The 25,815-nt window shown below is 31.7% G+C and overlaps 11 protein-coding genes across 11 annotated transcripts; 5 read left to right on the forward strand and 6 right to left on the reverse strand.

The window, feature by feature from the left end:
- Window positions 1–3: 3 nt before the first annotated feature.
- Window positions 4–1,152, reverse strand: ASCRUDRAFT_71584 (phosphatases II; the record flags this gene model as incomplete). The annotated part of the gene is made up of 1 exon (XM_020191966.1): window positions 4–1,152. The coding sequence occupies one exon, from the start codon at window positions 1,150–1,152 to the stop codon at window positions 4–6; it is 1,149 nt and encodes a 382-aa protein (XP_020045943.1).
- Window positions 1,153–1,809: 657 nt separating this feature from the next.
- ASCRUDRAFT_9302 (histone H2B family protein) lies at window positions 1,810–2,202 on the reverse strand (the record flags this gene model as incomplete). Its single annotated transcript, XM_020195118.1, has 1 exon — window positions 1,810–2,202. The coding sequence occupies one exon, from the start codon at window positions 2,200–2,202 to the stop codon at window positions 1,810–1,812; it is 393 nt and encodes a 130-aa protein (XP_020045944.1).
- A 235-nt stretch (window positions 2,203–2,437) lies between these two features.
- On the forward strand, window positions 2,438–3,277 carry ASCRUDRAFT_110275 (histone H2A). The gene has a single exon (XM_020188739.1). The coding sequence runs from the start codon at window positions 2,674–2,676 to the stop codon at window positions 3,088–3,090; it is 417 nt and encodes a 138-aa protein (XP_020045945.1). The 5' UTR covers window positions 2,438–2,673; the 3' UTR covers window positions 3,091–3,277.
- A 151-nt stretch (window positions 3,278–3,428) lies between these two features.
- On the reverse strand, window positions 3,429–5,542 carry RIM9 (Rim9p). Its single transcript, XM_020188740.1, has one exon. It carries the CDS (start codon window positions 5,330–5,332, stop codon window positions 3,620–3,622), a length of 1,713 nt encoding a protein of 570 aa, XP_020045946.1. The 5' UTR covers window positions 5,333–5,542; the 3' UTR covers window positions 3,429–3,619.
- A 1,249-nt stretch (window positions 5,543–6,791) lies between these two features.
- ARL1 (Arf family GTPase ARL1) lies at window positions 6,792–7,343 on the forward strand (the record flags this gene model as incomplete). The annotated part of the gene is made up of 1 exon (XM_020190733.1): window positions 6,792–7,343. The coding sequence occupies one exon, from the start codon at window positions 6,792–6,794 to the stop codon at window positions 7,341–7,343; it is 552 nt and encodes a 183-aa protein (XP_020045947.1).
- Window positions 7,344–8,706: 1,363 nt separating this feature from the next.
- Window positions 8,707–10,098, forward strand: ASCRUDRAFT_76992 (uncharacterized protein). Its single transcript, XM_020193688.1, has one exon. The coding sequence runs from the start codon at window positions 8,936–8,938 to the stop codon at window positions 9,806–9,808; it is 873 nt and encodes a 290-aa protein (XP_020045948.1). The 5' UTR covers window positions 8,707–8,935; the 3' UTR covers window positions 9,809–10,098.
- Window positions 10,099–13,348: 3,250 nt separating this feature from the next.
- Window positions 13,349–15,571, forward strand: BEM3 (GTPase-activating protein BEM3; the record flags this gene model as incomplete). Its single annotated transcript, XM_020189588.2, has 2 exons — window positions 13,349–14,197; window positions 14,399–15,571. Coding segments are annotated over 2 exons (2,022 nt in total), but the record flags the coding sequence as incomplete, so codon positions are not given.
- A 642-nt stretch (window positions 15,572–16,213) lies between these two features.
- Window positions 16,214–18,418, reverse strand: STT3 (dolichyl-diphosphooligosaccharide--protein glycosyltransferase subunit STT3; the record flags this gene model as incomplete). Its single annotated transcript, XM_020190748.1, has 1 exon — window positions 16,214–18,418. The coding sequence occupies one exon, from the start codon at window positions 18,416–18,418 to the stop codon at window positions 16,214–16,216; it is 2,205 nt and encodes a 734-aa protein (XP_020045950.1).
- A 171-nt stretch (window positions 18,419–18,589) lies between these two features.
- ASCRUDRAFT_110343 (uncharacterized protein) lies at window positions 18,590–19,111 on the reverse strand. The gene has a single exon (XM_020188741.1). The coding sequence runs from the start codon at window positions 18,983–18,985 to the stop codon at window positions 18,659–18,661; it is 327 nt and encodes a 108-aa protein (XP_020045951.1). The 5' UTR covers window positions 18,986–19,111; the 3' UTR covers window positions 18,590–18,658.
- Window positions 19,112–19,537: 426 nt separating this feature from the next.
- Window positions 19,538–21,091, forward strand: HOS3 (histone deacetylase; the record flags this gene model as incomplete). Its single annotated transcript, XM_020189723.1, has 1 exon — window positions 19,538–21,091. A coding segment is annotated over one exon (1,554 nt), but the record flags the coding sequence as incomplete, so codon positions are not given.
- Window positions 21,092–23,148: 2,057 nt separating this feature from the next.
- On the reverse strand, window positions 23,149–24,417 carry ASCRUDRAFT_9310 (uncharacterized protein; the record flags this gene model as incomplete). The annotated part of the gene is made up of 1 exon (XM_020195121.1): window positions 23,149–24,417. One exon carries the CDS (start codon window positions 24,415–24,417, stop codon window positions 23,149–23,151), a length of 1,269 nt encoding a protein of 422 aa, XP_020045953.1.
- Window positions 24,418–25,815: the final 1,398 nt, after the last annotated feature.

Raw genomic sequence — 25,815 nt, forward strand, 5'->3', positions numbered from 1 at the left:
AATTCAATTAAAATTTTGAGGTTGCAGTTTTATTTTTTCAATGAGAACTTTGCAAAGCAATTTATAAATGCAACAAAATTGAGAAAAATCTTGAACCATTCTAGCTCTCTGTGATCTCAATTTCTTAATTGTTTCATAAATAGGGTCAGTATCATTATTCGTGTTTGGGGATTTATTATTTAACAAATATTTTAAACTGTAATAATTGTCTTTGAATTGCTTCAGGTAGTTTAATAAATAATGCAAAGTTATAAAAGTGCCAGTTCTACCAACGCCAGCAGAACAATGAATAAATAAAGGCAAACTTTGCTTTTTTTTGATGAATGGAATAAAAATTCTCTTTTCACTAAAATCTTTAACTTTGTGCAAAGAATGGGTATAATTAATTAGATTGTATAGATCATCAAGGTTAGTTGGTTGACTGAAATCATTCCATCTAGCAAAATAAAGATGGTGAATAATTTTTGAGGGATAAGCATTTTCAGAGGCATTATCTTTGTCCTCAGGAATGTATGGAGTTAGTAATAGTTGAGAATGGGTAAAACCACCATCCTTTACATACTTTTTAGTCAAATTTCTAAGTTTTAATTCGAACTTGTATTTTGTGTTGGTGCTTCTTTGAGCTAATAAAATTTCACTATCTTTCTCCATTGGCCAATAACAAGTGCATCTTTCTATAGAATTTTCAAGTAAAGGAGTTAACATTATAATAACTGAGTGGTAAGTATTATTATCAGATAAAGAATTGTCATAAACCATTTGCCAAAAATCATTTATAGTATTGGATAGTGGACCTTGAGCAGCAATGTATTGTTGATCTTCTAAATTAATAGAGGAAGCATTGATGTAATCTGAAAACTTGGTTTTTTTGTCTTCAACAACTGGCAATTTAATTCTGTTTCTATCAAATGGGAAAATGTTTGAGTAACGGTTATAACTTCTGTTCATCATTGAACCTGAAAGCAGACTAGAAAAGGGAGTGTCAGAAGGCTCAAACAAGTTTTTAGCTTCATCAAATTCTAATTGGTTAAATTTTGAGAATAAATCATTATTATTTTGCAATAAAAAAGGAGGAAGAAGATCTGTAAATTCTTTGGTTTCATGTTCAACAACAGCAGTGTTTTTGATTATATTAGCAGGTTGTTTTAACATGGTGTTAAATGGGTAAAAAAAAATAATTGAAGTTCCTTTAAATGAGTAACTGCTGGTATGGAAAGCAAATAAAATGTTATTTGAAAGATCAAAAAAACATATAAACTGCAAAAATAAAGGAGGAAGCAAATGAAGTATTATAGAAGAAAATAAAGATCTTTCTTGATAAGAGCAGTGCTATTGTGATTCAATGAATATTCCAGGAGCCTGAAGTACAATTGAATCTTCAACCCATATTAGCGATCTCTTTTTCTTTGAGCAAATCGTGGAGAGAGTAAAAGGAGTCTTGCTTTTCAACAATGTGAAACATGCTGAAGCTAAAAGAAGACCAATTCAAAGTAAACTACTTTTTCAATCAGTACAATTAGGTTTTCATGAAAGCATAACAGAAAAGTGATAAGACATTTGAGGATCAAAGACCAACTCTTTCTACAGATCACTAGAGAAAAAAAATTGCGTTAGAGGTAAAACAAATGATCGAAAGTTCATTAGTTTTAGAGATTGATATTGGATTACCAACTCACTTAATTTAGATGCTGGAAAAGAAACACATATATTGAAATAGAAAATAGGAAATCAAACTAATAATACATTGGGGTTTTTAGGGTAATATTGATAAATATATATAAAACAGACATAATATTTAGATTAGAAAATTTATTGGGAGGAATATTTTGTGACAGCTCTGGTGCCTTCGGAGACAGCATGCTTAGCCAATTCACCAGGCAATATCAATCTAACAGCAGTTTGGATTTCCCTGGCACTTATGGTGGACTTTTTGTTGTAGGATGCCAATTTTGAGGCTTCAGAAGCGATTCTTTCAAAGATGTCATTGACAAAGGAGTTCATTATGCTCATGGCCTTCTTGGACATACCAGTGTCTGGATGAGTTTGTTTCAAGACCTTGTAGATGTAGGAGGCATAGGATTCCTTTCTGGCTTTGTTCTTCTTTCTGGTTTCGGTAGGAGGAGCAGCAGGAACAGCAGCTTTGGAGGCAGTTTTGGCGGGGGCCTTTGATGCGACTTTTTTCTCAGCGGTTTTGGGAGCCATAGTAAGTAGTGTTGTTGGTGTTGGTGTTGGTGTTGGCGTTAGGAAGAGTGTTGTAGTAGGAAGAGCAGAGTATCGTGAGCAACAGCAAAGGGAAGAGCAGCTTGAAGAGCAGCAGCCTGAACTTATATAGCAGTGGGCTCCTTCCTAAAGTAGCAGAGCTGGCGCTACCTGCCTACACTAAAAAACAGCAGCAGGGCACTTTTCTGCCCGGGCGCTTTCCGCTGGTGAAAGCACTGCTCTCAACGCCGTTCCCAGATGTGCCACAGCGGCTGCAGATCCCAGCACGCTGCTTCTCTGGTTCGTTGTATAAATAGCTGTGTGGGCGCTTATCAGTCTCTGCTTCTTCTGCTTCTCCATCTCTGCTTAAGCATCTCTGCCATTTCTCTGCTATCACGTATCTTGTTCTTACACTCACACTTACATTCATAACTACTCTCATAACTGCTCTCATAACTACTCTCATCGTTCACAATGTCTGGAGGAAAAGGTAAATCGGGCGGTAAATCTGGCGGCAAAGTTGGCAGCTCAGGAAAGACAACCACCACAAGATCAGCCAAAGCTGGCTTGACCTTCCCAGTTGGAAGAGTTCACAGGTTGCTCAGAAAGGGCAACTACGCTCAAAGAGTTGGTAGTGGTGCCCCAGTCTACTTGACTGCTGTTTTGGAATATTTAGCTGCTGAAATTTTAGAGTTGGCTGGTAACGCTGCCAGAGACAACAAGAAAACAAGAATCATCCCAAGACACTTGCAATTGGCCATCAGAAACGACGAAGAATTGAATAAGTTGTTGGGTAATGTCACAATCGCCGAGGGTGGTGTCTTGCCAAATATCCATCACACTTTATTACCAAAAAAGACTTCAAAACCAAAGGCTTCTCAAGAATTATAAATTTAGGGATTCTTTACAGAACCTTATTCTACTATCATTAATTTGTCTTGATTTTTTTTGTATTTTAATGTCATTTTTGTATGTTTCTATTTTTCTATTATTTTTATACTTGGGTTAATATTCTGTATAATAAATTTATATGTTATGTTTATCTATATTTGATAAATTTTATAATTTAATAACTGTCTACATTTGATCTATATCGTAAAATTGAAATTAAAATTAAAAAATTCGCCAATTTTATTGAAATATCTAAAAAGATAATTAAACATTGAAAATGAAAAAAAAAGGTGTTTTAAAAAAAACTAAAATATAATTTAAATGATATTACAATATTTCACAGCTTTCATAACTACCAAAAAAAAACCCTAAACGAATGAAATAACACAAAAGAAATGAAAAAAAAAATAAAAAAAACATTATGCTTGTAGTTATTACTAAAATATAAATCAAAAATTGAGAATATCATTGATCAAAATAGAGAATTTTATTGATCAAAATAATTATTTTTATGAGCAAATTATATTTCCTAAAGCAAAGAGACAGAATCATCTCTCAAACTTGAAGGCATATTAGGAAATGGCTTATTTGTAGGATACGGAAGAGTAGAATTTTTGTTTGAAACCATATTAGAAACTTGACTATTTTCATTTGTTTCAAACAGACTTTGGTTTACGTTTGATGAAACGTTTTCATTTGGAGAGTTTAAAATGGAGGTTGAATGTGTATTTTCTGATTGTAGCTTTGATATATTATTATTATTATTATTATTAGTAGTAGTAGTAGTAGTAGTAGTAGTGGCAGTGGTAATATCAGAATTTAAACCAGTAAAATTGGGGTTTAAACCTGCGGTGACCGAATAAGGAATTAAAGGTTTTGGAGGCAGATTTGAAATGTTCTTGTTGTTATTAGAATTATCTTGAATTATATTTTTCATTTCAACGGGCTCAGTTATTGAAATTGGATCAACTGGAATTGGTAGTAGTGGGGAAATAATTCTATCAGGATTATTGTTTTGGTTATTGAAGAGATTGTTGGGTTGACTAATTGTATCATTACTATTTCCAAATCTATATTGTGCAGGTGTTGTATTGGGATAACTGTCAAAATCTATTGTTACACCACAGTCTCTTGAATCAGAATTTTTTATAATGTGATTATTATTGGAATTGGGATTGGAGGAGGAATTTTCTAAACCACTGGGTATTTCATTGATATTATAGGCACCAGAAAATCTATTTTTGATGTTAAACGTTGAGGAATTTGGATTTGATTTTATAGAATGAGTAAAACTGTTGTATTGATGGGGATTATCATGGGTTATATCAAATGGAATGGTCATCGGTTGTTGATGATTAACTTGTTTAATATTGATATCGTTATTGTTATTATTGTAATTTTGATTGTAATTTTGATTGTAAATGGTTTTTGTATTGTTATTGCTATTACTTATATTTTTATTATCAGCGTCCAAGTTTAAAGGTAAAGGTAAAGTTGGATAAATAACACTAAATGGGTGTTTATGATTATTATAGTTATTTGTATTAATTCCTGGTAGATTGTGATTTGAAATGGGATTAGTTGTTGAGTTATTAGTGGAGTTTGAAAATGAATCAGAAGGCTTGTAGCTGTTTAATCGATATGGCTGTAAATTATCTTGATTTTGAGAAGAAAAAAGGAAATTTTGGTTATCCATGGCGATTCTTGAGCTTATTGATCTCCGCAAGACGCAGATGACACCACTTGCTAAAGCAATTAAAACAGTTGCAGGTAAGATTATCCAGCCAGCCCAGCCTAGATGAGGAATAAACAATAGGATGTCTACTAAAAAACTTAATAGACTTAATAGAAAAGTTGGTAATGTCCAAAGTAATAAGAAAAATAACAATTTTAAATTTTTCTTGAAACGATTAAAATGAATCAAGATCGATAAAATTAGTAAAATCAAGGTGAAACCAGTGGATATGGGATGAACAATTAGCAATCTTGATACTACATGTCTTGCATTTGAAGGTAAAGAAAACCCAGACAATTCATCGATGATTGAGTCATCAGAATAGCCTATTGAGATAGAAGAACAAACACCATTATTGTTACATATTCCAAATACACCAAATCTATAGCCATCGTATCTGCAAAGAGTTATATTTTGAGATATAGGAACAGATAAAACAGAAATTAATTGCAAAGTAGAGGAGATAATTAATAGTATAGTTATAGTAGAAGCTATTTGATAAGCCATGGTAAGACCAGTGGAAGGTGTTGATAAAGGCAAATAACAAAGCAAACAGAAGAGAAAAGCAGGGTGTTTTTGATATAGTAGTGACAGCAATTATATCAGGAGAATAAGCAGCAGTATATTCTCAAAAAAAAGAAGGAATAAAGAATAAAACAGAAAGAATAAAATTTTCATTTGTGCAAGAGGTGGTTCACATCAGAAGAGAATCTGGTGAAGAAACTCAAAGTGAAGACGATATAAAACATGAATAACATCACCTAAAACAGAGCAGAAGATGAGCACATGATGTCCCAAACACACCCACCCCGCGGCGCACACGCCTTTTGCACGCTTCAAGAAACCAGACGGGATGAGCTTTGGGAAGACAATAGACATCCCTCCTTCCAATATCGTGGTCCTGCGCCACAAGCGTGGTAATCTGCAGGTAGACGCACACCCATGGCACTGGTTTATGTTATTGGTGAGAAAGCAACAAAGAAGGAAGAGGTGTGAAAGTCAGCAAGCTTGGTGTTCAATCTGTATCATTTTTTTCTTTTTTTTAGATGTATCAAGAACAATAGTGTAGGATCTGAATTTTTGAGTGCTTTTTTCTTGTCAGGTAATCAGGTAATCGGGTAATCAGGTAATCATTTAGACAGCTGGACAGTTGTTTTCAAATCAGTTATTGATTTTTCGACTGTATTTCGCATTACAAATTTGGAATTTGCTAACAAATCAGCTCGCCAGGTCACTTTTTCAATAGAATTTTTCCCACCATTATCTTCAAACAATCGAAATTATTGCAGCTATTCTTCTGGTTTTGTTAGTGTTATAAATTGATCAATTTTTTCTAAGTTTTTTTTTGCCTCCAATTGTGAGCTGCACAGAAGAAAGAAGCCAGAACAAAATGGACAGAATAAACGAAAACAATAATAGCTGTCAGAATGATATCGATCCAGATAACAGGTACAATAACAAGGATATACAGTATGTGACGGATGTTTTGGGAAACGGGTTTTTAATTGAGGAATTTGCAAAGGAAATTGGGATGGGTAATGACAGCAAAGAGGATGGATATCAAAATCTCATGGTGTTGAATGATATTATTTAGATGATTTGGTAAAGTATGTAGGACTATAGGGATGGAACAATTTAAGTTTCTCATGCGCAGACCCGGCACAGTTGCGTTATTGGGACCAACATTGCATGAGGTAGGCAAGAGAAGCTCAGTCACGTTTGCATCCCACTGGATGGTAAGTCATTTGATTTTCCTCGCAACGCAACGCAACAGGTATAACCAAACACAAATCAAAAGAACATCTAGGTGGGCAGTCAAACGATTAAAGATTTCAACATTTCTAGATTTCTAGATTTGAATAAACGATTATTATACATCAGTAGCTAAGAAGTACATAGAAGTGAACTATAGCACGCATAGCCAAGTATAGGGGATTGATATTGGGTGTATCAAAATTGAAGAATAATGGGTCAAGTGTTTAGCAAAATTTTTGGAAAGCTATGGAGTCTGAATAAAGAAATACGTATATTGATTCTTGGATTGGATGGAGCAGGGAAGACTACAATTTTGTATCGATTACAAATTGGAGAGGTTATTAAAACCAAACCAACGATTGGATTTAATGTTGAAACGTTGACATATAAGAATCTCAAATTAAATGTTTGGGATCTTGGTGGGCAGACTTCTATAAGACCATATTGGAGATGCTATTATGCCAATACTGCAGCAGTAATATTTGTTGTTGATTCGACGGACAAAGATCGTATTGAGACAGCTAGTAAAGAATTACATATGATGTTAAGAGAAGAAGAATTAAGTGATTCAGCATTGTTGGTGTTTGCAAATAAACAGGATCAACCTGGAGCCATGACAGCTGCGGAAGTCTCAAAAGCATTAAATTTAGTGGAGTTGAAGGATAGAAGCTGGAGTATTGTGGCAAGTAGTGCGATCAAAGGAGAGGGATTAAGTGAGGGACTAGATTGGTTGATTGATGTTATCAAAGACGAGCAACTTTAATATTTTTGTTGAGTGATTAGTTAGTTATTTACTTTATAATAAGTTATTTAATTATATACAATAGAAGTTTAGTGTCTCTGCATTTTTTTTTTGTTTTAGTTTATTTTACAATCATTTTTTATCACAGCTGATTTAATTTTTTGGTTTTCAGTCCGATAAGTGGAGTATATAAGAAAAAAGAGAAAAAAATCGGAACAAGAACACTTCTTCAATTTATTAGTTTAGTAATTTAGTAATTTAGTATTGAAAAATCTATGTACAATTAGTTAATAAAGTAAAATAAGATAAATTTAGTAGGGAGATATAAAATCATCAATTATTTTCCACCTGAACAACAACATGAACCGCTGGAGGATGAACAAGAAGAGGAACAAGAACAAGAGGAACCACCGCAACAAGATTCAGGCATTTTGAGTAGGTGCTAGAAATAGATAATCGAGTTAAATAGAAGAAAAGGAAACCAAGGTGATAGATTCTTTGATAGTTTTGGACTTTGGAGGTAATTGTAGAAGAAAGAAGGAATCAAGACGGAGTTTATATAGAAAGAAAAAGTGACAGGGAGTGGTGGGACACTGATAAGAGACGACCCACAGGAGTGGTCTGAAGCGGTTCTGGAGCGGTTCTGGAGCGAGCAGGACGGAGAAAGAAGCGTGTTGGTGGAGCGGGTTCAGTGGATGCGCGGATTGATGATTCTGAGTCAGTTACGGGCAACGTGACAGCTGGAACAAAGTTGACGGAGCAGGCTCCATTTTTCCCCAGAGAGGTGAGCAAATCAAGCAACCAAACAAACCCGCACAGAGCATCGGAACACGAAAGGCAGGAGCCAGGCCGTGCGGTGATTGGCCAGAGAGAACAGGAGACGGGTAGTTCGATAATCGGAATTGGCTCCAGGTCGAGGAGGATAAGAACGGGTTCAGGGTGCGTCGCACTGCGGGCCTGCGAGCAGAGCCAGGGTGGGCAGACAGCGCAGCGAGGGAGGGTGACGGCGCAGACTCTCAGGCGCAGAGTGTGGCAGCGCGCAGACGGGTCCGTGCTCCGGCTGGGGGTCACCCTGTCTGTGTGCCGAGGGTGTGCTGGGCGCAACCTCAATACCCGGGCATAGACGTGCATGCCCACCCCAGAGCTGGAGACTATCGGAACTGTCAGAAGCTTGCACTGAGATGGAAAGGTGTTGAGCTTTGCTTTTTTTTTACTGGAAAGCTAATCGATTATAACGCTGTGTTTCTTACTAGATTCCACATTATTTACTATTTAGTATTTACCATTTGATATGGGAAAAAGTTAGTTGTCATCAAGTTTATGGAGAAATGGTAGATTGTTTTGATATAAATAATCTTCAAATTCCTTTGCAGTTGATGGGTAGCAGATTAAAGAACGTTGATGATATAAGTAGAATTAGTTTTGGTTCTCTATACTTGTTTCGATATTATTTTGATATTATTTTGATACTATTTTGATACTATTTTGATATTATTTCATCATTCTTTCAATATTACTTTATTACTTTATTACTTTATTATTTTATTACTTTATTACTTTATCACTATCACTTTAATATCATAAATCTTAACAATTTTAAATAATCATTCAAAATGTCATTTCCTATTAACTTATTACCTATTGAACTCCAATTCAAGATTATTTGCAAAAGTGATATCAAAACATGTGTCAATTTATTGAAAACCAACAAAAAACTAAGATGTTTAACATTACTTGCTTTAAATTTCAAAGTCTCCAAGATATTGGGTGTTGATTTGTTAAAACAAGAATATAATGGCGACGAATCTCTAAACAAGTTAAATTTAAGTTTGTTTTCCCCACAAAATAAAAGGTCTTCCAGTGACAAGTATTATTATGAGTTGTTACCAGTTTTTGCAAACCGTGGTGATAATGATATTAATGAAGAGGATATTATTAATATTGGCAAGAGATTTGAACATTTCTCAGTGAAATTGAACAAATGTTTATTATCTAAAAATTTATTGTCTAAAGAAGTGAAAAAGGTTGATGAAAACAAACAAAACTTGCAAAATTTAGCCCTTGAAGATAATCGTGATAATAGCAATGATAATCAAAATGATAGTCAAAATGATAATCAAAATGATAATCAAAATGAAAAGGATTTTTCAATGAATTTGCTAATTAATGAATATTCATCCTTTTTCAAGTTTTTCTACACATTATCCGTCACTAAGGATAATAAGTCCAATGACACCACCATCAAAAGAAATAAGCTAGCTGAAAACAGCTCATCAATTAAGCTAAACAAAATGAAATCGACAGTTTCAAACAATTCTCTTATCAATAAAGGCATCAAATTGGATTTGAATGTTACCAATCTTGACAAAGTGGAACCACCAAAACACGATTACGACTTTGATGTTTTTGAAAACTTCAAGTTGGACATAATCAACCTCCAAATCAACACCTGTTTTCTATTAGATTTAATTGAATCTGGCAATTGATTCAAAAGACACTGCTCACTGTATTATATTTTTTTTTTTTCATTTCATTTCATTTCATTTCTCTCCTTTCTCCTTTCTCTTACTTTTTCTCTGTTATAACTCTGGCTGGCTTTCATTCATACCAATGCATTGCATACCTGTCGGCATTGGACAACTGTTTACTTTTCTATTCCTGGCATCTATACACTATCTATATACTATCTATATATTCTAATTTATAATCTATAATTATCATCTATAATCTATAACCCATAATCTATATACTCTAATCTATTATACATCATTCAGCATCCAACCTCTACAGCTGCATAATCACCAAATTATACTTCCAACACTCGCTCAACCCTGCCTCCACCTCTCGCACGCATTTCTTTTTGACGCGCGTGTCCCTCTGTGTGTGGGACGTGTATCCATACACACGTGCAAAGACCGGGCTCCAATACCTGAGTACGAGCCTAGACCATGCTGCGGCCCTGTTTCCGCGCAACACGGCGGCTGCTCACTTGCTGCGAAAAGAAAGAACACTGTAGCGTGTATAAAAATCATCTTCTGTTTTCCATCTGTTTTTCCATCTTTCTTCGTCCTTCAATTCCACTCCATCTCATTATATCTCGTTTTATCGATCTTATTATATCGATCTCGTTATATCGATCTTAATATATCTATTTTATTCTCTCTCAGATCTGCTCTACCTTCCTCTATATCCCTATCTATACTTCTCAAACCTGCTCTGCTCTGCTCTGCTCTGCTTTCCTGGGTCTGTTCTCTGTCCACTCTGCCAGAGTTAACCACACCTCTAAGCGCTGATATTTTTCCCAACCTCTTAACACTGATACTATCTTTCCACTACTCACAATCTCTCATTTTCTTTCAAAACCATCGTTCTCATCCTCTCTGCAATCCTCTACACTTTTATTCTTATCCACTATTCCCCAAGTTTTGCAATACTATCCTTCAAATATTCCTATCTCCTATTCCTTATTCTTTTCCACCTTTTTTCCACCATCTTACAAAGCTCAATTGTTATCAATCAAATCAAATAAAATCAAATCAAAAACAATATACATATATACAAAAATAAACAAAAAAATAATAATAAAATATAAACAAAATTTAATCCAATTTTTTTCAATTAATGCCTAATATAATTTAATAATTTGTTTTTCTTTTTAATTTATCATGTCTTTTCAAAATATCAACAATAATATTAATAACATTAATAATGTTAATAATATTAACAACAATATTAACAGCAATATCAACAGTAATATCTCCACTCTTACTCCCACCTCTTTGACAAATACCATCAACGATCAGCTAGATGATCCCAATAGATTATCTTTAAATTCAGAATTTTCTTTTGAATCAAACGACAATATCCGTCCTGATAACGACTTGGATAAACAATGCTTAAAACCTATCATTTCAAACTCTTCTTCATCTTACTCACAACAAAATCGTTTGAATTTTCCTTTTCATTCTCAATCACAATCACAATCACAATCTCAATCCACTAATAACCAAATTTTAGATATCAACAACCTTAATTTAAACCTTTTAAACTCTTTAAACTTCAATCCAAATAATATCTCCATAAATTCTAAAAATAATTTAATCTTATTACTTTTAAAAAAATTGGCTAATCTCTCAAACATTAAAAATAACACTCCTTATGATTTTATCGATTTTAATATAAATGATTTGGATCATTTTATAAACATGGAATTAAAAAATCAATTTTTACCAATTAATTTCTTAAATCAACATACCAATACTACTACTACTACTACTAATAATAATAATACCAATAATAATACTACTAATAATAATAATAATAATAATAATAATACTAATACCAATACCAACACTAACGCTAACGCTAACACTAAAACTAACAGTATCCAAATTCCAAGAAGATCATCAAATAGATTACCTAATAACATCAATACTAATAATATATCTCTTCAAGAAAGCCCCGTTTTAACAAACACAAACCAATTAAGCTCCGATTTAATTTTATTATCTCCATCTTTATCTTCTTCTTCCTCCATTTTAAAATCAAAATCCTCTGAAAATTTAACCCTAAAATCAGATCTTGATCATAATCCTGTTAAAGAAGATATCTCTCATAATAACACTATTCATGATTTGTCTATAATTACAAATCCTACTCTACCAATTAATCTCTCCTCCAAATCTTTAAATAATTCAAGAATTCATTTACCTCAATCCCAATCCCAATCCCAATCCAGTGCTCCTGATTTACGCTCTTGTCCAGATTCTACGATTTTGAAATCTAATTCATTTGTTATACCGCATGATGTTATTTTAAAATCATCTCCAAAAAGACAATTTTCTTCTTCCTCTTTAAAGTTACCAAATAACAACAACAACAATAATAATAATAATAACAATACCAACAATACCAACAACAATGGTATTGTTGCATCATCACTGAGTCATTCTTTATCCTATAAAAAATCAAACTCAAATTTAGACGTTTTGAATTCAATCCAAAACTCGTATTCATCTCTGCATAATAATTTATTTCGTTCAAATATTTCGGAAAGACGTATGATTTTACTGAAATTAGAAATACCTTCAAATAAAGATGACGATAGGTCTAATAATTTCAATGAAAACAATAGGGACTCAACTACACCTGTGGAAGAAAAAAAATTACACTCCCCTGTCATTGTCAAGAAAGAACTAACCTCTTCTCCAAGGTCAATTCGTTCCCCCAGATCTTTAATTCCAACCTCACCATCAAGATCTCAACTTCAAAGATCTCCCACACCAAGATCCCCCTCTGCTAAATCATCAACTGCAAAATCACCTCTTAATAGATCTCCAGCAAGATCCTTCCCCGGATATACATCAAACACAACATCTGCCAATTCTCACAAACTAAACAACGTTAGATCTCTTGATAAAATAACAAACAAAAAAGAACCTCCAACACCAAATAAATTAAATACATCCAATCCGCGGCCATCTTTAAGAATATCAAATCAATCTGTTTCTTCTTCAAGTAGCTTGTCCTCTCAAAAACAACAATTTCCTCAGTTTCAACAAATCAGACAATCACAGATATTACTGCAAAATACATCCCATTCTAATTTGACTTCTCCAATTCAACAACAACAAAATGAAATTATTACAAAGTCTATTAATTCCAATAACGATTTTTCAAATCGCGCTGACAGCAATAATTTCTTAGACCCTAATCACTCAAAATCATTTCTGGATAACCACCAAACTAAAAATCTTAATTCTAACAAAATTTTATTGGATTACAGAGGAAATTACGTATCACAACCTACAACTCCTATTGTCACATCCTTTCAAAATTCTTCTCAACAATTACAATCTCAACAACAGTCAACTAACGACCTCAACTCTAGAAATAACCATGTTTCAAGAGAAACATCTATTTTATCTCCTCAATCAGTTCATTTTCCTATAAATTCTCCAGGTTCATCTAATATGCTTTCAAGAAGAAAGGAAAAAGATGATAAAGAATTGGAAGAAATACCCAGAGATACTTCATTATTTGTTAAACCTGAAGATTTCCACACAATTACTTTGAATATTATTTCAACTTTATCAATAAATAACAGCAATGCTGTCGATTTCGATCCCTATATTTTATTTGCATCCTGTGATAAACAAACAAAAAAAGAAATTTGGAGGTTTAAAAAAACTTATTCTCAAATTTATGAGTTGGATATCGAAATTAGAAGCACTCTTGTGGATTCCTTTACATTGCCTCCCATTCCAGATAAATCTTTGTTTATCACAAGTTTGCCAATAAAGATTGATCAAAGAAGAACAGGATTAAACGATTATTTCAAAACCTTAATTAGTTTAAACAACCTTCCTTATAAACTAATTTATAGAATTTGTAAATTTATTTCTTTAAATGTTATAAATCCTTTGGATGATGTGGAATTCAATTTTAATTCCAATGTTTCATCTGGCTTAGAAATAGAAGGTGGTGAGAACCACGACATTAAAAAACACGGATATTTGATTAAAAGATCTAAAGCTATTTCTGGAAATTCATGGAAAGTTAGATATGCTAAATGTGATGGACCTTCATTAGACTTGCATCTGTCTATTGGGGGGCAGTTGGTTGAGTCAATTCGATTACCAGGGGCACAAATTGGAAAACAAACCACAGAATCTTCAAATAATTCCAACACTTCTCCATACCGAGATAATTCAAACGAAAGTCAAATAGCAGGTGCAAATAAAGGTTATAGACATGCATTTTTGATCATGGAGCCCAAAAAAGCAACTCTAAGCTCTAATCCATTTACAAGACATATATTTTGTTGTGAGACAGATGAAGAAAGAGATGAATGGGTAAATGCTCTCATTGATTTTGTTTCTTTAGATCAATATCCAGTTCAAAACGGCAATACTAATCAAATTGATAGTCCCGTTGTGACCATTACTAAAAAAAATTCTAATAGCTCAATTTCTACAAACAAATCAAAGGCTCATAGAAGACATCAGTCCGTGGACTCTAATGCAATTTTATCTCAACCTCATTTATTACAATCTCAAACTAATCAAGGTCAACAGACGCTGCTTGAAACATCAACATCGTCAGAAAAGTTTAATAGCTCGGAATCGATATTGTTTAACGATAATGCTAGTAGACATACTCACTCTCGAGGAAAAATGAAGAAAAGAAATTTCTTTTCAAATTTTAGAACAAAACATAGACCAGCAGTCTCTTTGTCACAGCAAGAACAATCAAGTTCTAGAAACAATAGTGAGAAAAACTATAATCATGGAAAACGAGGCACAAGCGTTGGAGTCTCTACTTTGTTGAATTTTCCTATGAATAATGAAGATTCTAGTTCTAGTAAAAAAAATGACAGTGAAAGTGTATTATTACAACCAGTTACTCAATTGTCTCAACTGAATGGAAGCAATGACCAATTACCAACACCAAACATGCCAATCAAGTCTTATCAATATCCAAGATCATTGTCAAACACAAATATCAAGTCGATTCAAGAAACACTTAATAACATGAATCTTTCTGAGGGCAATCCCGAGCACCTCTTTGGAGTTGAAATTAACAAGGCTTTTAAATTATCAAGTCATTCTTATAAAGGGAAAGATATTCCCAGTATTATTTTTCGATGCATTGATTATTTGAATCAAACTGGTGCTATATATGAAGAAGGGTTATTTCGGGTTAGTGGTTCGTCAACAACAATCAAAAATTTAAAAGAGGAGTTTGATTCAAAATTTGACTTAGACCTATGTAATCCTAAATATCGTCCTGATATTCATTGTATTACAGGATTATTGAAATTATATTTGAGAGAGTTACCATCCCCATTAATATCTGCTACAAATTTGGCCTCTTTTTCAAGTGTGATAAAGGATTATGAGTTTTTGGTAAAAAAAGGAAAATCCAAATTCAACCCTCAAAATAAAAGCAGTGACGCATATTTAAACTACATAATGCAATTTAAAAGAATTTTAAGTTGCGAGGTTTCTGATGTAAATTCTCACACCCTATACGCTCTTATAAGCTATCTTGTTGAGGTTATCAAAAATGAAGACATGAATAAAATGAACGTTAAAAACATTTCTATTGTTTTTTCACCAACATTACATATTGATACAAAGATTTTAATTGAATTCATTTCAAACTATAAGTTTTATTGGGAGAAAGGGGATTATATTCAAGAAATAGATCGTAAAGAGGTTGAATCGATCAATATACCATTTTACTAACTAATCGTTCTTGTTTTTTTTATTTTTCTTTTGAAAATGAAGAACAAGGAATTAAAATAATTAGAATAAATATTAAAAACATAGAATTTCTTATTTCTGATTGGATGCTATTTATAAATTATTTAATAATTTTTTTTTTTTTGCTTTTTTTTTGGCTATGATTTCCTTTTCTTTTTTATTTAAAGGTTATTGTTTTATTTTATTTTATTTTTTTCTATTTCAGTTCTGCTATTGTTATTTATTTCAGATTTTATTTTGTTAGAACTTTTGTTCGTTGTTTATGTGTCTTATTTTATTTTTTAGTTTTTCCGAATTTTATTTTTATTTTATTTTTTTCTGCATATTTTTCAGTCGTTTGTTTCTTGTTAAAAAATAATTTGTTTTAATTTTGCGAATATTTAAATCGTTTTTTTTATTTTTTATTTTTTGAAATTCCGTACTGTATTTCCTAATTAATTTTATAGTTTCAGATTTCTTGTTGTTTATTAGAACACTAGTTAATTGTTTTTATTTTTGTATTCTTTCTGTCAAGACTTTTAGTATTTGAAATAATATCCTAAATTAATGAATAATCAAATAAATTATTAAATATATATCTATACAATATGATATCTGTTTTAAGTTATAGGTTAATAAACTCAATCAAATGTGTAAGTCTAATTGGGGCTTTTTCACAATTCTTTTTTTTCTTCCAGCACCTGTTAGCTGTTTATCGAATTGAGAAACTTCTTTTAAATCTCTTCCAAAAGGGTCTTCCTTTTTCACTTTGTAGATTCTAACTATCCAATTTTCAGACGTAAAAGCCTCTTCGAGAATGTTCAATTCAGGGCTTAAAGAAGGATTCAACTTTTGATTTCTTACCCTATCAATGCCATCTCTACCGTTGTATAATTCAATAAAGTTATAATAAGACATTTTGTACATCAATGAGTTTTTCATGGTTTCAGAAGCTTGATCGTCAACTCTATACTCACCTCTAGCAGTAAAAAACAGCCTCTCTTTTACCTCGTCGGGCCACAAGCCTTCAGCTATTCTAACCATCCAAAGAAACTTATTCAAATCATCCCCAGAAAATCCAATAACACCACCAAATATTATTAATACATAATCAACATCGTTTTCTTTTAAAATTCCGTATGAAACTTCCTCAGACGAGCACATGGCTTTACCAACAGTGGCAATATGAGTATTATTCCAAGTATTATTGTCTACTAAAGTGGTTCTGTCTGCCATTCCACCAATTTGATAACCATAATCCCACCAAGACATGATTTTGGCATCTGTGGGGGTGTTCATACGTAACCAGTAATAAGCTTCACGATAATCATCAATTAATTGTTGAGAGCCATCAGCAGCTCTTGATGCTAAAACAACGGATGGTGAAGAGTATGCATTGGATGTAACCCAGGTACAATGGTAAACAAAATAAACAAGGTACAAACCAAAAGTAAGAATAACAGAAAATTTGGAAACAATCTTGATCAATTTATTTGAATTTGCTTTGACTGTCTCAGATTTCGATTTTTGTTTGATAAACTCAGAAAAATCCATATAAACATCAAATAGCTTAGATAAAGCAATTGCAGCACTGACACAGACAATAGGAGTTAAAGTTAACATTAATCTAACCATAACACCAGCAAAGTAAGAACATAACACACCATATATTATGACAAAAACGTGTTCATTTTTCAATTCTTGAAATAAAAGATAAATTCCGGCAGGGAATAACCAAATTAAAAACTGGGTGTCAAAAAAAAAAGCAGGCCAAGCAGTTGGTTGATGTTCAGAAACAGAAGCAATAATTGGAATATGAATTTTAGCATATGAAGTATCCCATAATGAATAAAATCTTCCGGTCCAAGGAGCAATCAAACCGGCCATAGTTAAGCCAACAAGACCAAAAATCCCAATTATAGTAATTAAAATGATGGAAAATATTAAAAAAAATCTAAATTGAACAGAAGAAACCTTTGATTTAACGTAATCACCAAATGCCACAAGTTGTAATAAACCAAAGACACCTAAAGCAGCCATATGATCGTTTGACCTAATTGGTAAAAATCCAACAAAAGGAATTTGCATTGATGCAATAGTACCAATGGCATACCAAGTTGTATAGGAAGTGTATAATTTATGATTGTATCTTCCCATGCATAATAGAACAAAAACATGTAAAGGAATGAGGTTGGTAATAAATACATAACCACCCCAAGCAGCAACCATATAAAAATAAAAAACAGCGGTTACGGCACTCCAAAATATGGAACCATATTTCATTGATCTAATCCAAAGATAAAAAGTAACCATCAATAATGTGATTGCAATGGCTTCGTTATCGTATGAACCTGCAACAGATCTGGAAATGTAGCCTGGAGCAATTGCAATAAATGCTGCAGCTAGTAAACCTGCAGATTCATCTTTCATTTCTTTTGTAAACAAATAGGTCGCAATTGCAGTCAAACCAGAAAATAAAGGAGCAAGTAAAACACAGACATTTCTAATATCAACAGGCAATCTCAAAACTTTTCTCAAAAAATTCCATATGAAGGCCGAAGTGATCATTAAACCTGGGTATAAAGTACCGCCGGTGACTCTCCCCAAAGGGTACCAAGTTCTGTCATCAAACCAATTAAAAAATTCATAGTATGAGCTGTTGACTAGTTTCTGTGTTGCTCTGTAGTTAAACCAGGGATCAAACTCATGTATAATGCTTTCAAATCTTATAACAGAAAACAAACGTGAAGATATTGCTGCGCCAATGATGGATACAAAAATCGCAATTTTCAACAACAATACCACGCTAACAACCACCTGTGGATCTATATTCTTGGATATGGATAGCATTGCTCAGGAGATAATTGACTCAAAAGGATGGCAGTTCAGTTTACTTCAGTTCAATTCATTTATTCAGGCTCCATCTGTTATCGATTTTGTCTTTTTGGTTGACACGTTGAATAATTCAAAACGTGACACACAGATCCATGGTTCTGGGTCAAAGCATAGTTGCATATGCATCTCGTATATTACACATAAATATGAATATCACCGCATGATGAAGCGTACTGCTTGATTTTTTCTTGGTGCTCAGATTCTCAGATTCTCAGCTTCTCGGTTTTTGTGCTGGACTTTTCGAAGAGCAATATCGAGCTGGAGCTGGACACCAAACGCAGCAGCATTTTTTTCCACTATCACCAGGAGCAGGCCATACTGTGTTCCTGGTTTTGAAAACCAGCTTGGACCTGCAGGGGAGACTGCTGAGTGTTTCATTTTTGGGGTTTTCTTACAGACTCGCAGTTTAATGAACTCTCTGTTGTTTTTTGGGAAAGGAAAGCAGATTGTCTGCTGTTGTTTGCCTCTGTTGATGTGTGTGATAATGTAGAGAAACGAGCAACTCAAATAGATTATTTCCATAGATCACTGTAAAATTATCCTTGTCCTTCTCGACTCTATGTCCAACACAATATTTGATTCATATCCACCATTACGGTCCACATTCTATGCTGTTTTTATCATCACAAAATACCACTTAGCACATTTCGAATTTGGCCATTTTCTAAATTTCTATTCTTTTCATCAACATTTGGTAATAAACATATCTAAAAACAACATATAATCTTGTCAGCCATATAAATTGAATACCTTGAGCATTGACCATTATCATCAATGATTCCCAACAAAATAAACATTGAGACTCATTCATTCCCATCCTCAGATAGAAAAGACATTAAAATCAATAATTGTGATACAAGATTAGCTGGTAACAACAATGTTTATTCACATTGCTCAAATTTCGATGATTCTACGCATTCATCTCAAGATCAGAATAAAAATAGTACAAAGAAAGATGAAAATCATCAATTGGTAAAATTTGATATTGAACTTAACAATTTAATAAAAAGCAATTTTCATTTTGCTCATTTTCATAAAACATTGTTTAATGAAATCAACAATCAAAATATACCCTTGATTATTTTATCGCCTTTGTCTTTAAATCATACCTTTGGTAGAAGTTGGGTTTCAAAATCTGACCTTTCAAGTATAGTAGAAAGACCCCAAAGATTATTAGCTGCTTCGATTGGTATAGCTGCTGCGCTTTCATTATTCCCACAAAATTTCAAAGTTTATTTATCAAATTTCAAATCTTCTTTATATTCTCATCATGTTGTCAAGATTCATGGCAAAAAATGGCCTCAAGAAATCGAAAAATTATGTCAAGAAAGTGAAAAAAAATTAGCTAAAAATCAAATGGAAGTCCCTGAGGGCTGGCCCAATGGCGACATTTACTTGAACAAAAACACTATATTGGCTTTAAAGGGAGTAGTTGGAACTTTAGAAAAAAGTGTTGATTCAATTTTTGATGAGAAAACAAGGTTTTTTAATTCATTTAAAAAGGTATTTGTGGTTATTCGACCTCCAGGCCACCATTCTCACCCTTGCACACCCTCGGGATTTTGCCTTATAAATAACGCCCAAATTGCTATTCAATATGCTAGCGATACTTATAACATTACACATGCTGTTATTTTAGATATTGATTTGCATCATGGAGATGGAACTCAAGATATTTGCTGGAAAAGAGCTGGTTTTAACTCGGAGAATTTGGTTTCTGATTTCGATTCTGCTTTTGATCTCAATATCAATAAAAATGAATTTTCTAATAATAAATACGATTCATCTACCAAAAAAAAATCCCTGGATCCAAAAGTTGGTTATTTTTCTTTACATGATATTAACTCATTTCCAACTGAATTAGGACATGCAACAGCATCAAGAATTAAGAATGCTTCAACTTGTCTAATAGGTCATGGCCTATGTATATGGAATGTCCATTTACAAAAATATAAAGATGATAATGAGTTTTATCAACAATATAAAACCAGATACAATCAGATTTTATCAAAAGCAGAAGAGTTTTTAACACAGGAAAAATTAGAATACAAAAACAAACTAGATGATTATTACATTCAACTAGATCGATACAATAAAACGAAATCTCAATCCTTTCAGACACAGAATTACATTTTTGATGAGAATCAAAAGAATAGCTTGGATCATAATGAAAACTATAATAAAAACTATAATAAAGGTTTTCAACTTAAAAAACCTTTAAAACCAGCGGAATTTAAACCGATGATTGTAATTTCATCAGGTTTTGATGCTTCAGAATATGAATCTCAAAATATGCGAAGACATGATGTGCATGTTCCAACCTCTTTTTACTGCAATTTTACTAAAGATGTTGTAAAATTGTCAGAGAAGTTTACAAAAGGCAGAGTTCTATCATTACTAGAAGGTGGCTATTCAGATGCAGCACTTTGTTCGGGTATTTTTTCCCATTTAATAGGATTAGCAGATTGTAATTGGAAAGAAAATTGGGGAAAAGAAGAAACAATAAAAGAATTAACAAAAGGTTGTAGAACTAAATGGAAGCAAATAAAATATCCTAGAAATGAACTCCAAAGGTGGGCAACACAAGTTATTAAGTTGGGTAGGTTATTATTGCCAGATTCAATCATTGATCCAATAGAACTTTCTGATAAAAAGCAAGAAGTGTTGAGAAAAATTTGGACAAGATCTCATGAAAAATCAAAAAATTATAATAAAAATAACAATAATAGTATTTTTGAGGTTAATTTTAAAGATAATGATGATAATGATTATGATTATGGCGATGAATTTTTTGAAAACAAAGAAAACATGAATAAAGAAAATGGACCGGTTAAAGAAAATTCACATATTGTTGCAACAAAAAAAGTTTTAAATTCAAAGGCTAACAAGATAACAAAAGAACAGAGATTTAATTGCACAAATAGAAAAAATACTAATAAAAAGAATCTAGGCTATACTAATAATAATTTGCTGGTTTCACAATATGAAAATGATTTTAAAACAAAAGATTCCGCTGTAATTAAATCGCCATACATTCTATCACAGTATGAAAACTTGGATTATTCCAACATTTTAACATTAAATAATCGAGCAATATCAAGATGCGGTTCAAACTCTACATTTGAGAAGCATGAAACCCCTAGCTAAATTCAAGCTCCTAAAATACTTTCAAATTCCTCAGTAATTTATATGGAAAATAGCTAGAAATGAGTTCATGGTTTTTTTGACCAAAGTTTTTTAGATATATTATAGACTTAGCTTTTTTTTTGGATTTCTGTTTCTGTAGGAAGAAACTACAAAAAGATCTGATATATCCAGTCTCACGGATCATGCGTAAACGCATTATTCTGCAGAGTAAAATTGGCAGTGCCGTTTTGATGTAAACTTGCAATTTCCGCTTTGGGACAGTTTTGTGTTTGGGGTGTGTTTTTATTGGCCAGTTTTTTTGTTCGCTGATAAAATACAAATCGCTTTTTATCTCTATTACTCAATTTTTTTAGTTTTAACGCTTTGCCTTACTCTGATTGAAGTCATTGCTTTTCGTTTTGTTCTTAGCGATTTCTATCCGCCTTTCGGTATTCTTTCTGCTTTAGACTGTATTTTTTTGTTCTTCATAATCACATAAGTTTTTTTTTCTGAAGTTACCTTGTTCAAAATAGTTAGTGATATTTGCATCAACAATTAAATTTTTTTGACCTTTTTTTTGCTATTTCTTTTCTTTAATAAATTATTAGGTAGTTTGAATGATTTATTTGTTAAATCAGTTTATTAGACAATGCATTTGTTCCAGGTAAATAATTTTGATATTCTTTCAAGATTACCCAATATTACATAGTACCGAAAAAAACGTTCTTCATGAAAAACAATTTCCAAAGAGCTATTGATTTTATTGTTAATTTTAGAATTTATTCAATAGTTAGTTTAATAAGAATACTTTAATATTCATCAACCAAAACTTCATTAAATTGCAAAAAATGTTGTTATCTAATCTCAAAATGATTATATCAACAAAGTTAAAAAATAATTGAACCATCACTTTCTGGTGATAATTCAAAGATTGTTAGCTTCAACAAGCTATATGATTGGTTTAGTTTCTGATTTTTTTATCATGGAGTAATTTTCATAGTTCACTGCTTAGATCAGAATTATTTGAATCTCGATTCTACACTACTCTTTTTGGTTACAAAGTATTAGAATTGTGACTTGAAAAATCTAATTATTTTTGATTAATTATTATATTAACTGTTTTATTTATTTTTTTTAAGAAACCGATACTTTGTTTTTTTTTAACCTCATTTTGATTATTCTTTTCTCTTAGCTGCTGATACTATTTAACACTATTTAATTTTCCTATTGTTTTTTTTATTTCTTCTTGTTTCTTCTCGTTTCATTTCATTTTATCTTGCTTTATTTATTTGGATTCCAGCAAAAATTCACTTCTTTTATCGTCTATCGGCTCTGTTGCTGAAGAAGCATTGAGAAGCAAAAAAAAACCCAAATTAGTTTTGTGTGTTATTATAACCGATCTACAAAAGAAAACGCGAATTGTGGTTAGGATTTTGATTCTGTTGATTGGCTATTATATACTATCTGTTATAATATGAAACATACCACATACCCACATAGATAGATTTTTTAAGTATAAATAATTCATAGCACCACTGTTTAAAAAATTAATTATATAATCAGTTTAACATATCACTGATTTTCAAAACTTCTTCCCTCCCTAAAAGAGAAGGCTCTCCATTTGAGATTCTAGAGGCATTAATCAGAGAGGTTTTCTTGCTATGTGTTAACATATGTTTTTTGATTCTCCAACGTCTATGAGAAGTCATGCCACAAATACCACATTGTTGACCTGGCGGTTCATGCTCCTTGACATGTTGAACAAGAGCATCCTTTTCAGCAAAACCAAAAACAGAGTAAATACAAGATTGTTTCTCACATTTATAATTATGGGAGGCTTGGTGGTTGTAATAATCCAAGTGATGCGCAAACTCTTCTAGCGCTGTGAAGATTAATGAACAAGAGTTGCATTTGTATCCACCTTTTTTCTTTGCATTCAAATCGATCTCTCTGTTATCATATAGAAGTTTGGATATTGGAACTCCATTATTATGTTTTGGTTGAAAGTTATACTTTTTGTTTTTTCGAAAAAAAGGCTTTTTAGCACTACAACCAGTTTTTTTAGATTTGTTATTCAGGTCACAAGAACTATGGCTACTATCGTCAATAATTTGATGTGAATTTGAATGGGAAACTGGTTGAGTCATCCCATGGTTGCCTTTATGAAGTTTTTTAGCAAAACCCGGTTTCTGAGGTTGATCATAGGCATGGAAAATAAAATTAGCTTGAGAATCACTATGAGTTTTAGAATCAGCATTATCTGTAAAAGAAGTGGAATTTGGGGCCCTACAAGAAACAGTATTATTGATAATGCCTAAACGATTTGATTTAAATGAGTTACTACAATTTAGATTATCTATGCAACCATAATTAACACTGTTATTTCTCAAAAGGTTTTCACAATAAGAAGCAGAAACATTATTTCCACTATTAAAATTATTATTGAAGTTCAAGTCATTATTAAAATTGACCAAATTACCTGGACTATCATTTATAAATTTGGCATTAGCAAAATTGACAATATTATCAAATTTATCAAGAAATTTATTGCCATCCAATGAATTGAAATGGGAATTATAAATGGTATTTGGTCTTTCATTAAGAGCAACAGAATTAAATGCTAAGTTATTAACAGGACCAACAGAAGAAGAGGGAGAAGCAAAAGAAGAAGCACATTTCGAAGTATAAGTAGATGAAGGAGAAATGTTTGAGGTGACATTGTTTTCTAAGGAATTTTCAAAATTATTTCTTGTTTTCAAAGCAGAAGAAGAATCATTATTATAAGTTCTATAGCTACTGGTAACTGGATCTGTATGATTTAAAAACATTTTAAAAACTTGACTTTAAATAAAACCAAAATAAATAAATAAATATAGATAAGAAATTATTGAAAACAAAAATAATTTAGTAAAAAACCAATAATGAAAACAATTAAAAACAATAATTGTGAATGAAAAGAATATCAGAGCAGAATTTGATTTTTATATTTAATAAAAAACTCAATAATTAATGATTTTATCCCCTTATTTTTTTAACTGATAAGTATAATTTAAGAAGGAATGGAAAAAAAGAACTGGAAAGAAAAATATGTTAAATAATGCTAAAAAAATAAGCAAAACCCACTCTTCACCATTTTCAGTATTTCTGTAAAACAATTGGTCGACATGTAACTTCCAAAAAATCAATTCAACTTGAATGAATCCCACTTTTTTATCAGTTAGGTATATTTTTTTTTATCATTCTATTGATTGAGACTTTTGACTTTATAAAGTCTCAGATAAAATTTAAATAATTCTCACACAAAAAAATTGTTGTACAGAACCAAAAACATAACATATTAAAGTAACTTTTTTTTTTTGAAAAGTGAAAATTTTATTTTAAATTATTTCCTTTCAAAAAAGATGATTATTAATTTTGATTTTCATAATATCATTTAAAACAAATAGAATATGGCCAATGATTAATTTATTATTATTATTACCAATTATTTTATTGAATTTTTTTTTCAATTTTTTGTAGACTTTTTTCTCAATTTTTTTTGTAAAGTCTTTTAAAATATTTTTTGTGAGTACTTCTCTAAATGATTTTCTAAATTAGGTTTTCCTTTACTTTTTAAAATTAAATTGAATTAAAATATTGTAATAAAGAAAAGTAAAAAAGATTTCAAAATTTACCCGAGACAATAGAAAGATATTAAAATTTAACAACTGAGCAGAAAAAAGAACAAAAACAAAAAAGAAAGTAAAAAAGCCCACAGTTTAAATAACTGTTTCGCTTTAAATAACCCTTGAAGCAATGAATGTCTTGAATTTTACACAAAAAAAGTTGCATAATTTTCTTATTTTAAATTTTAAATAAAAAAACAAGTTGTTGAAGAAAGAGTAGAATTTAAATAATTAAAGCAAGGCTTTAATAAACAGGGTCATTAATTCATTAATTAAAAATGAAATTGTAGAGAAATCATATGAAATGTTATATGAAATAAGAACAAACAATAATATTCTTAAATTTAACCAAACAAGTAATAGAAGTAGTTTTTCTTGTGGTTGAATAAACAAAATATGGATGGTATTGATAATATAAATGACATCGTTTTTTTTTAGTTTATGCTATAAAACATGAGATAAAAAAAACAAAAACCATTTGAATTTTCTAATCAGAAATTTAAGCATGTTGATAATTATCTCATAAAATAACTGCCATATTATAAGATAAAATAGGATAGA

The sequence above is a fragment of the Ascoidea rubescens genome (assembly GCF_001661345.1).
Source record: "Ascoidea rubescens DSM 1968 unplaced genomic scaffold ASCRUscaffold_11, whole genome shotgun sequence".
Lineage (NCBI taxonomy): Eukaryota > Fungi > Ascomycota > Saccharomycetes > Ascoideales > Ascoideaceae > Ascoidea > Ascoidea rubescens.

Bases quoted from the DNA above. Each gene is read 5' to 3' on its own strand.
- RIM9 (XM_020188740.1), bottom strand. From the start codon at position 5,332: ATGGCTTATCAAATAGCTTCTACTATAACTATACTATTAATTATCTCC.
- ASCRUDRAFT_110275 (XM_020188739.1), top strand. From the start codon at position 2,674: ATGTCTGGAGGAAAAGGTAAATCGGGCGGTAAATCTGGCGGCAAAGTT.
- ASCRUDRAFT_76992 (XM_020193688.1), top strand. From the start codon at position 8,936: ATGTCATTTCCTATTAACTTATTACCTATTGAACTCCAATTCAAGATT.
- ASCRUDRAFT_110343 (XM_020188741.1), bottom strand. From the start codon at position 18,985: ATGGAAATAATCTATTTGAGTTGCTCGTTTCTCTACATTATCACACAC.